General features: G+C 41.2%; 1 protein-coding gene across 1 annotated transcript in view; it reads right to left on the bottom strand.

Annotated features, from left to right (window-relative positions):
• ARID3B (AT-rich interaction domain 3B) overlaps positions 1-12,149 on the bottom strand; it is a 51,142-nt gene that overhangs the window by 26,015 nt on the left and 12,978 nt on the right. The window contains exon 3 of the mRNA XM_042477412.1: positions 560-631. Within this exon, the coding sequence (XP_042333346.1) occupies positions 560-631 (72 nt within the window). The remainder of the gene's footprint in view (positions 1-559; positions 632-12,149) is intronic.

Below are 12,149 nucleotides of genomic sequence, written 5' to 3'. Positions count from 1 at the left end.
AATGAGATAAATATGGCCACATCTCCCTGATTCTGTTGCTTCCCTCACCAAGCAGTGATGACACTACATGGTAAAAACTGGGGTCTATCGTTTTACATTTGGCACAGCCTTCTTGTTCCAGAACAAAACAGTTCAAAGAAAGAAGAGCTGCAAGGCTTCTTAAGTCAACAAGGTGATTCAGGTGCATTAAATAAAGGAGATGGAAAGAGAGAGTGTTGATGATCCTGTTGTTTCTATGTTGGAATGAGTTATGGTCAACTGAATCAGTGACTCAATAAAGGATGGTCAGCCCATTTTCTCCTGGCCTAATCAAGACATAAGTAAAAGCTGGAATGGAAGGAATGCACACATTTTTCTACCAACTAGCCATTTCATTTTTGCTAGGCTCACCTGGCACTTTGCAGGAATTAAAGAGATAACTTTTTGAAATTCCCTTCAAGTTGCAGAACCATTACAGAGATTAATGTCTTTGATAGCAACATTTGTACAGTGAAAGCAACTCAGCTATTGTTCCCTCCTAGAGTCAAACATACGATTAAACCTAAGTCATTGTACTAACCTTGGCAAAGTCTCGAGATACCTCTCTTCCTCTGCTGCCATCAACATCTTCATTCCAGCTCAAGCTCCCATTCTAAAGTGGGGAAAGCAAAAAAAGACCGTAAGAGGTGGTAATTAAAAGGAGCAAGCAGGTAGAACATAAATGAATCATTCAGTACATAGCAAACATTTCAGTTAAAAAACAGAAGATCTTCTTAACTGCTGCAACCAGATTCTGTGAGTCAATGTCATCTAGAAATAAGAGCTATATCCAAACACCCTTTCTGGTCACATATGGACTTTTCCTGTTTTACTGTGAGCGTTCTGCCTAAGAAAAGCAATGCTAAGCAGATCTGAAGGAGCTTTTCCATTTTCAAATGTTCCTCTGCAAGATTTGCAGAAGCTTTTTTCAAACCCTTTTTATGAACAGTTGCACTTTCTATATATAGCCTGTATTTTATTTATTCACTTGTTCTCAAACTTCTAGTGCAGTCCCAAGACACTTCACTGAGAGATCTTTTCCCTAGTGAGAATGCAAGGGTTCACTCAACTCCAGCAATATGTGTTCTGTTCCTGCTCATAGTACTGTGGATCCAAGCTTAAAGTTGGACCTTGGTGAAACTCATTTGACAGACAGAAGCAACTACAGTATATGCAAAATTTAATCATGATCATCATCATCTCAAGGGACAGCCAAACCAGGAGAAAGTGGTAGAGTAGCATTTGCTTCTAATGATTGTGGGAACGGACTGATATATTCTGTGGCCATCTGAACTGCAAACACCAGAGTGTAAAAGTAGCCTGGGCAACGGAGAAAAAGCCAAATGAGTGAGGTCAAACATCGCCGGCTGGTTCGGATCACCCGTCCACCATCTGGTGGTGAGCACACAGGATCTAAAATCAGATAAAGAACCACTGAATTCATGAAGGGATTTCCAAACAAAAACAGTTTTTAATTAGACTCCACTTTAATGTCTACAGTCTTAGTGTCATCTGGTAGTGACACGTACACTGAATTACCAAGATGAATAGCCCCTGTCAGAGTCAGGCAAAGCTACACTCTCCCCCTTTCCAAATGGCAGCAGGCTGCCCTAATGCCGACTGATTTAGTTTGAGCCAGTAATTCCTGCTGGAAAGTCAATTACCCAGTGAGCCCCATCAGCTGAAAGATATTTAATGGAGGATTATTGCCACTTCTGTTATGTCAGCTGTTTATTACAGGCAGTCGGTTTTCCCAGCCCTTTTTCAGGGAGAGCTTGGAAAATGAGCTTTGCTGGCAGGAGAACTCATCTAGGTGTCACTCATGCAAAAAATCACAGACACCACTCTCCCACCGCCTCAACTACAATATTAGCCAACTTATTCTAAAAATATGCAGCAGTAGCCAGATCATTCACAACTACCAGCGCTTGGTTAAGACAGATGGACACAAGTCAGACAACAATGGCCATCAGGGGACATAAAGGAAGCTACATCAGTCACTGAGAGCCAACATAGTGTATTGGTATGAGTATCAGGCCATGACTCTGGAGACCAGGGTTCAAATCCCTGCTCAGTCACTGAAGCCTCCCCTGAACAAATCTTGCCAAAAAACAAAACAAAACAAAAACACAAAACAAAACTGTGATTGGGTCACCTAGGACTGAAACAACCTGAAGCCACACAACAACAACATCAGTCACCAGGTATGGAGGAGAGTTAGAGACTAAGCAGGAATTATTCCCATGCCCCATTTGTGGGCATAAGAAATGAGTCATAAGCAATGGCAACGCACATCTCTTCTCTACTTTAGCTTCTCGGCTGTGAACTGGAGGCAGCTCGAGAGTCAAATCCAAAACAATGGTTCTCTTTCAACAAAGTACACCTTTGGAAATGCTACGTACAAGCAAAAAGATTATTAAAAAATGCAAAGCATGTTTTTGGGTGGGTTTTTTTTTTTAGCTTTTTAAATTTTCATTCTGGATCTTCCTTTTACCACTCATGGGGAATAATTTTCTTTAAGCCAACAGAACATTTTCCCATTAAGAATAAAAGAAACATACCTGTCTTCAGTTTTTACACTACCATGGCTTTCTACAGCATACTTCAGATTTGTACAATCTACTTTTTTGTTACTAGAATCTTGAGGTCTACCAACCAGAACCAGATACAAAATAGTGGTTGAGTGGGTGGAACAGATGCAGAATAATCAGTCGTGAATGCAACTACTTACCGGTTGTATCCACAGCCTGGAAAAGTTACTTTTTAGATTGTTACTCCCAGATCCTGAGAGTTATTATCCAAAAAATTACCTTTCCAAGAAGCTTTGACTACCAAGATAATCTCTGCTTCTTATGCAAACTGAATTAATATAGGTCAAGAGTTCTAAACGTGAGCCTCCCAGGCCAACAGAAATGCACAAAGATGTGCTCAAAAGCAGCCAATGAAAGCTCATACTTCATAAAAGCAGAATGATGAGATTGAGAAATAAGCAATCTTTCAGTACACCACCTCCCATAGGAGAGATGATTTTATTTGATACACATACACACTTACACTTTTATTTGTCCTTATGAAACAAATGGAAACCAGATGAATCCTGTGCTTATCTCCAGCAAATCACCCAGAGCTACAAGTAGATCTCAATCTACTTTCTGCCCACTCCTTTTTCTAATGAGACTGTCAACAATGACAAATCCATGTCGAGGCCAAACACACGGACAGTTTTGTATCATGACGAATAGATATAAATCTCTTATCAGATTTCAAAGCTGGCAAACTGTAGCTTGGCAGTTCTCCTCCGGGTGCTAGAGTCTTGAATTCCCTCTCGATATGTCTCATGGCATCAGCTTTAACTGCAATCTGCTCTAAAAGTCTTTGGAGTGAAGAGCACGGTGTACTTACTGTACATTGCTGAAAGAAAGCAACCTTAGCAGAAATGCAAGAAAGCTGCAGAATCCCACTAACTACTACCCTGAGCTTCTGTTAAAAGATCCATATGGATTGGTAAAGGCTTGAAAGCTTGTAGGCTACACCTGGTGAAATTTTAGGCACCTGGAGAGGCTGGTATGGCATCTTTCCTTCCTGTCCTTCTAGTGGCAGAAAAATACTAGAAAGACCTTTTAATAAGGTGCTGTTTTTAAACAATGCCATTTACATGAGTGCTACTCAAAGTGGCAGTCCATGAAGTGGTGCTGGTACACAACCACTTATGGTCTGTGAAGAGTTTCCAAATTTAAAAGAAAGAATTATAGCCAAGGGGTACAAATATAGTGCCATTCCTTGGTGCATTAGAAAACAAAAGCTTCTGGTCTCCTCCATTTGATAGCCTGAGTTACATTAAAGGCTACTCATTTAAAAAATATCCTTCTTTACAATTAGAACATGGTTGCATCAGACAGATAGGTATAGACTTTATTTCTTAAATAAAAAGGGATGTGCGTCATGTGCGTTTTCTCACAACTGGCAGAATTATTAAAAATGTGTAAATTAGCAGGTAAAAAATGAAGATTTATACAAAAAAAGGTTAGGTCAATTTACTTCATTTAATTCAATCATATAAGCGACACGATATGTTTTTTTCCTTGCAACAAAATATGCTGCTAGCTGACACAGCATTAATGACAACCTCACTATCATCATATATGATGATAATAATAAAAACAACAACATAATAAATATTAACACCAACACCACCCCAGCCTTAGCATTAGTCAAGTCAAGCAGATCACTCAACCATCCTCCATAGACGGACACCAGCTGGATCCCTTTTTATTCAACCTAGTGGCCATTTCCTCTGCTCCAAGAGACTGAGCAGGTATCTGAACCTTTGGCTTTGGTCCAAAACCCACTGCAGAAATAATCCAGTTTGGGACTGTTTTACCTGCCCTGATTCAGTGCTAGGGAATCCCGGGAACTGTTGTTTATTGAGGCACCTGAACTCTCTAACAGAGAAGGTTAAATGTCTCACAAAGCTAGTTCCTAGAATTCTCTAGCACTGAGCCAGAGTGGTTAAAGCAGTCTGAAACTGGAGTATTTCTGCAGTGTGTTTTGGACCTCAGCCTTTGTTCTCTCTCGTCTCTGGAGAGGTTTTCTTTGCTCGAGACTGCTATTCTTGCCGCAATAAATACTTGATTATGGAATATAAAACCTCCAGTTGTGTTTCAGATCAAAAACAGCAAGTGGTTGCAATGGTTTTACAAATCTGTAGGAGGATAAGTAAGTGTAGAAGGTATGAGAATGTAGAAAAGTGGGAAGAATAGAAGAGAGACTGGCATGAAGATGAGAGGAAGATGGTGGATTAAAGGCATGTAAGAGAAAGATAGAGTAAGAGTAAGACAGAGTAAGATAGAGTAAGAGATGATATAGAAGGATATAGGCGAGGAAATAGTATAAATGAGTGGGTTAGAGAAAGATAGGTAAGTAGGAGTGTAAGATAAAAGAAAGGTAATGGAACGACATACTTTTCTATTCTCTAGTTTGTCTCGAGAAATATTGTAGTAGTCTAATTCCTGTGAATACATATGTAAATGGTATGACTATATGATTTGTTTGTTGGTAGGGATGTATGTAAATTTAGATGTTGAAGTAGTATTATATGTATTGTATGCTTTATACCATACACACACACACACACACACCCCAAATCTGGAGGAGGAAAGAGAGGAGTGTTAAAGAGTGTTGCAATTTACCTGTGAACTCTAACAGACAGATATCACAGACAAAAGATTCTGAAATGTTTTGTTCCAGAGAGAGAAAGGGTGGCAGTTTTAGGCCCTTGGGGCATCCCAAGAACCTGTTGGCAACATTCCCCCTTCATCTCCACCCCACAAACACACCTTCTAAGGTTAGTTTGCTATCAAAGCATGCCAGGGAGCAGCTCCTCCCCAGAGATTGCAAGCCTGACTTTACAGAAGCAATTAGAGCCCCAGCTATTTTAGGATTACTCCCCAGCCACCTGGAACATCTTATTAGAGTGGAATTCAGATGTCCAAAACAATTTCAGTTTCCCCACCAGAACCACCCCCCTTTACAAAAGCCTGTTAACCCTTTCCTCAAGAACAGAAGCAGGAATTCCTGAGAGATAAAACTATTCCTCTCCACCCACCCGTTTCAATTTCTTGTTAAGCAAAGTTCTGAACTGACCAAGAAACATCACCATCTCATCTGCAGTGAGAATTCGTCCCCTGCATTTATGCAACAAGTTCTCTGCCTGCGTGCAGCCCAGCCATATCAATATCTTTTAAAAGGTTGTCTTTGACAGATGACATGATGCAGCATTTGCAATCTCTAAAATTAAAATCCTGAGGTACCCTCATTCTGGAGGAACAAATCAATGTCCAAAGGTGTCAGCTACCACCACCACCTCTGCAATAGCTGTACTGTGCTTTTTAAAGATTATAAAACCTAGAAGAGACCAGTCACTATTGCCAGTGGCATGAGTTTAAATTTGCACCACTACATTTCACTGTGGATGTAAAAGCTGCTTTTGTAGACAACAACTTCCAGGTCAATTTTTATGAAAAGAGGACACTGTACACTTCTTACATTCGATCTCAAAATGGTGTTGGCCCAGACTCCAGCCCTCAGATGGCATTCCCAAGTACTGTTCCCTTCCATGAACCCACTCCATGGTCTCTATCACTACAGTTACAGAGAATTTCATCTATCCGCCTTTTTATCCTGAACAGATCAGAAGTCTTGGGGCAAATCACAGCTATTAGAAAAGCAAAGGTATAAAAATAATTGAGTAAATCATCTGAATAACAGGATACCAAATTTACGTATGACTCAACAGCCTCCAGACTGGCTGGCGCTCTCAAAAGCCAAATGAATCAGGAATATTTATGTATTACTTCCATTACAATTTTAGTTCCTCAGGATAGGGTTGTACAGGTTTATTTCACCAGCTTGCACGCCTAAAGACACAAGAGTCATGCTGAATGAGACCAAAGGTTTTTCTCCTGCCACATTCTGTTTCTATAGCGAATGACCAGATTCTACTAGGAAACCCATCAATCTACTAGAAATGCACCTTCCTGATTACCTTCCCCACTAACTGGTAAGCAGAGGTATACTGCCTGTGGGATTATAAGCAATGTAGCCATTGAGACTACTGGTAATGCACAGCTTTATCCGCCATGAATTTGCCTAATCTCCTTTAAAATCTGTCCAAGTGGGTAGCCATCAGATTTTACAGTTAAACTGTGTGCTATGTGAAGGACTCCCCTTTGATTTGTCCTGAATTTCCCATCATTTAGCTTCACTGAACATCCTCAGGTTCTAGTATTAGTAGAGATGAAGGAAAACTTTTACCTATCTACTTTCTCCACACCTTCCACCATTTTGTTCAGCACTATCAGCTTTCCTATCCTTATTTGCCATTTATTTTTATTTTATTTGCAGTGTACATCACAAATGTTGGAATTGGTCCTCTTAGGTTGTTTGCTCCAGCACCTTGATATTCTGTCTGTCCATTTCTGCACCCTTTCCAATGGGGAATATTTCCCCACTGGAGGATCCCTTTGGGCCAGGCAGGGAATACAGTGGTACCTCGGGATACGAAATACCCAGGTTACGAATTTTTCGGGATACGAAAAAATCCCATAGGGAATTATTGTTTCGGGTTACGAAAGTTTTTTCGGGTTACGAAAAAACTCCGGCACTATTTTAAATGGAGCCGCGGCAGAGCCGCGGCTTTTTCCCCATTAGCGCCTATGGCATTTCGGCTTACGAAGGCTTTTCGGGTTACGAAAGCGGCCGCGGAACGAATTAATTTCGTAACCCGAGGCACCACTGTATCTTTGGGAAGCAGGAATATTCATCTGATCATCCAGAGTACTTGGTCTGAGGAAGGGAAGCCATTTCAGATATTAGTTTACAGTCATTGCAGATATTAGTTCATTGGGATTTTACAATCATGTCAAAAGTTCATGTCAAATTGTGGTACTCAAACTATTTTAAGGTTGTCAAAGCCAAAACAGTGGTGGTATGAGATGGTGCAACATGTTTCAAGCTATCAAGAATTAGGTCACTGTATTCATGAGCAGCTTTTGACTAGTCACTAAGTGAAATCTTACACATTGCTACTGTAGGCTACCCACAAGAATAATAGACTACAAATTACCATTGCTAAGAATAAATCTGAGGAGGAGGAGGAGGAGAAGCCAAAACCCTTCTTATGAGCCTGGAGTTGAACAGATGAGAATTGTTCTGAGCCACCATGCAAAGGGTTGGGGCCAATCATGAGTACATTAACACTTTATAGAGTTTTAAAGCTGTGTGATCTAAGGGGCTCCCCAACTGCAGCTACAGACCTGGCCAGATTCATTAACTTAACCTTTAATTCTGTGCAGGCCCTCTAATTTTTTCTATAGTATCACAAACGTCTTCTTGATTTGCAGCCCCTGCAAATAATGGACACCTAGCCTGAGACAAGGACATGCTGTCCAAGGGGGCCATTTTGACTGAAGCCTGACACGTTTGCCACACACCGAGTTAAGGGTGGAGGAGGGAGGGACGAATCAAGGATTATTGGAAAAACAGCAGAAATTCCTTCTGTGGGTGGAGAAGAGCGCTCGGAAGTGAACCAGATGCTGTTAAAAAGGGGGGGGGGGGAATGTTGTACTACAAAACTCCGATAAGATCAGGCTTACTGCCCTGTGCTGGAAGCTCTCATGCACTGTAAGAGAAAAGCAATAATTATCTCTCTCACACACACAAACCTTCTGTTGCCTGTTATATTTTGCAAGAACCAAGGGGGAAAATATCCCCACCCCTTCTTATTGAACAAGGGCTTCTGTTTGACTTCTCCAGTTTTCTAAATGCTTGAGAAGCATTTACCTGATCAGGGGTTTGTGTGAGAAACAGGAAAATGGCTGAATTACACATGGGTACCTTACCAGTTGTATGTTTTCATTAGGTTTATTTTATGACTTTCTGTCAGCTTTGCAGTTGCTCAAGCCCTCCCACATCCAAACAACGGCAGGGAAATACAATTCTTACCAACTTCACCGCTCCACTACTGCTGGTTATGGGACACTACAGAAATGCTATAAATAAATAAAGAGCAATGAGACTAAGGGTGGGCAGGGAGCAATGTGGGAGAAATTGACGATGCAGTGTAAGCCTGGGATGGAGATTAGGTCTGGCCTTCAATGTAAACATGTTTCCACAAGTGCAGTCCTTTCCTTTTCCCAGGAAAGCGTGAGACAGTCATTTACCTTTTTAGGAGAAAGCAAAAGGAGTGGTGGGATTAGCACTATTGAAATGGACACCTCAGCAGAAACATTACTGAAAATCAAGCTTACTTCTTTCTGCTAAGCTATGCCCTAAATGTGAAGTCAAAGGCTTTCATGGCCGGCATCCATAGTTTTTTGTGGGTTTTTCGGGCTATGTGGCCATGTTCTAGAACAGTGGCCACATAGCCCGAAAAACCCACAAAAAACTATACCCTAAATGCTGCTGATTCAGTATTTAAAAAGGGGGAAAGGGAAATATTCCATACATGTTACAGAATGCTTTGTCAAGAAAATACCTGCACATCTTTGAACGGTCTCTGCCAATTATGAAAACTGTGACGTCTGTGCATATGCATGTGACCGTTCAGAGATTTTATGTTCAAGGCAGAGATGTTTTGCATTCCAAATTCCTCAGCAGTATCTAAATTTGCCAGGTGCAAGGCTTTATTTAAAAAAAAAAAAAATCCCATCCCACATGAACCATCCTGACTGCAAGCTTGAGTTGCATGACTTCACTTTTGACCCCACTTAAAGAGCCTGATTTGCATTTGACTACAGAGTGCTCATAGTCAAGCACTCACAAACACACCTTGGGTAACTTATCAGCTTGGAAATCTTGGCACTGTTTCTGTGCCAAGTCCTACAAATATAAACAAGTATGTCAATCCTACAATGGAAAAGCTATTTCACAGTGATTTCTTAGGCAAGGAATACCCAGAGGTGGTTTTGCCAGTTCCCTCCTCTAAAACATACCCTACAGCACCTAGTATTCATTGATGGTTTGTCACCCAAGTACTAGTCAGGGCTGACTCTGCTTAGTTTCCAAGATCAGACAGGATCTGGTGCCTTCTCCATATTTAGGAAGAATGCACATTCAAAATGTGTTGCTCTTAGAAAAAAATACCATGTATATGCTCATGTATAAATCTAGAAATTTTAGTAAAAAAAATGACCCCTTCCCCCCAAAAAACACTGGGTTGACTTATCCACGGCTCAAAGTCTTGTACTTTAACTCTTATCAAAAAAGGACCCATCCCCTGGTGAAAGGCAGCGTAATCCATCCTGGGAGCACCTAAAAGAAGCACTCTGCCCCAATACTCTCTCATCCATCCAGCCTTTAGAGTGAGCACAAACAGTTACCCCTGCTAGAATTTTGTAATTTTCTAAGTTCTTTGGCATTGTTTTCCTTTGCTTCATCCTTTAGATCAGTGGTCCCCAAACTTTGGTCCTCCAGGTTTTTGGACTTCAGCTCCCAGAAGCCCTGACAGCTTGGTCAACAGTCAGGAATTCTGGGAGCAGAAGTCCAAAACATTTGGAGGACCAACGTTTGGGAATCACTGCTTTAGATCCTTTGTTATACACCCCTAAGTTTTACCCTTGACTTATCCACGGGTCATATCAAATTCCATAATTTTGGCCCTGAAACCTGCCTTTGACTTGAGGCTGATTTTAGTCAAGTATATGCAGTACTTAACTATCACTTCAACTAGGTAGGGATTGTAACTTACCATCTACTAAAATAATGTCACACTCTCACACGTCCGTTTTAATTTCTCCTCCATTCAGCGACAGCTAACCAAATCGCCCTTCCCTACTACAGCTCTTAAAACTCTTTGACAACAAAGTCCAGATGGATTTGAGAAGTGTTACGAGAGAGAAAAGGCTGAACTGGCTTCCTCTGCTTTTCTTTGGGGATTTGCCAGCCTCTTGACAAGCGGCCAACACTCCCTCCTCGTTTTGTGCTGACAAGATTCTCACCGCCCCAGTGTCATAAGCTGAGCCAGCTCTTTTGTCTGCAAGTGTGTTCGACAATTATTTACTTGGCTGTGGGAGGCTGAATGGAAATCAAAGCAGCCAGGCATCAACACCCTTCTTCCTTTCGATAGCATACTCGGTAAGTGAAAAGGCGCAAGTTATCTTCCAGTTGACTTCTCTGCGGAATGGAGCTCAGGTTTTTAAAAATGAGAGGAAGACGAGGAAAAGAGCCAAGTGATGCCAGAAACACCTTTTTAGTCCAGGACTCATCAATTTCAAATGCTGTTAATGCACGACAGATAGCAAGAGAGAGACATTTTTAGATCAAACATACGTTCTGACTGAAAGTCAATTTAAGTAGCACTTGCAAACAGATTATTTGACAGGAGAACATTACCAAGAGGGATCAAAAGAATCCATTCGTCCCACCCATGTAGCCATAAGAGTCTTGGGAGGGGATGAGTACCAGCAAATTGAGTAAAATGGTTTCTCTTCATATTGCAGATTTTATTCTGGTGATACCCAGCTCTCCCTCTATTTCACAAGTGATGCTGAGAAAGCTGTGAAAGTCCAGAATCACTGTGCAGATCCAGTAGAGAAATGGATGTGGGTGAATAAACTGGGGCTCAGTCCACATTGTGACACAGTAGTTTGAGTGTTGGATTCTGACTCTGGAGACCAGAGTTTGATTCCCAGCTTGGCCAGGAAACCCACTGGGTGATTTTGAGCAAGTCATATGCTCTCAGCCTCAAGGGAAGTCAATGGCAAACCTCCTCTGAAGAAACCTTGCTAAGAATACCCTATGATAGATTCGCCTTAGGGTCGCCAAATGTCAGAAATGACTCAAAGGTAGACAACAACAACAAACAAACAAAAAACAGACAACACATTCTACTGGTCAGCAGGAAAGCCAACCTAAGACTGGATAGGGGCTTGAATATCGGCAAGTCTCCGTTTTTGAAGGGGGATCCGGAACGAGCGCCCCGCGAAAACAGAGGGCTGACTGTACTTCAAACTGTAGGTTGGGAATGCCAATTTTCAATGCTTCTCTATGCAAAAATATCCTACACTGGGGGAAAGTCCCACCACTCCCAAAGCTTAGGAAAGCTACCTTTTCAAACTAACACTCCAGAACATCCTGATATGGGACACTGGAAAATATTTTTAATAAGGTTTACCAAGTACTTTTTCTTTCAGTGCCTGCTTGCAAACAAGTGCTTTTGTTTAATAAAAGGGATGACCCAAGAGTGTAACAAATGGAGGCGTTTCCTTTTACTATCAGAGAATTCTGCCACATCTGTATCTGTAGGCTGGGCCCATCTGTAGATTAGGCCCATTTGAACTGGGACTCACCCAGCTTTTCAAAGATACTGGGACACCATCAAGGCCCAAATGATTAACATCCAGCTATATAATAAGAATTTTTGTAATTCTTAATACCACACCAAGCACTTTTGGGACTTTAAAATATTACTATGTTGCTACAACACCTTAAGATTTCTCTTTCTAGCTACTCCTTTAATCGGACTCATTTCAGCTCTCCTAATTGCGCCAGTGTTGCAAATAATGTAAATAAAGCAAACACCTCTTCTGGAAGACTAAATTGACTATGTTATCAGTATGGAACAAGGTTCATAA

Source organism: Sceloporus undulatus, chromosome 6 (genome assembly GCF_019175285.1).
Source record: "Sceloporus undulatus isolate JIND9_A2432 ecotype Alabama chromosome 6, SceUnd_v1.1, whole genome shotgun sequence".
Lineage (NCBI taxonomy): Eukaryota > Metazoa > Chordata > Lepidosauria > Squamata > Phrynosomatidae > Sceloporus > Sceloporus undulatus.
Note: the sequence above shows the minus strand (reverse complement) of the source record. Positions and strands in the feature narration are given on the sequence as shown.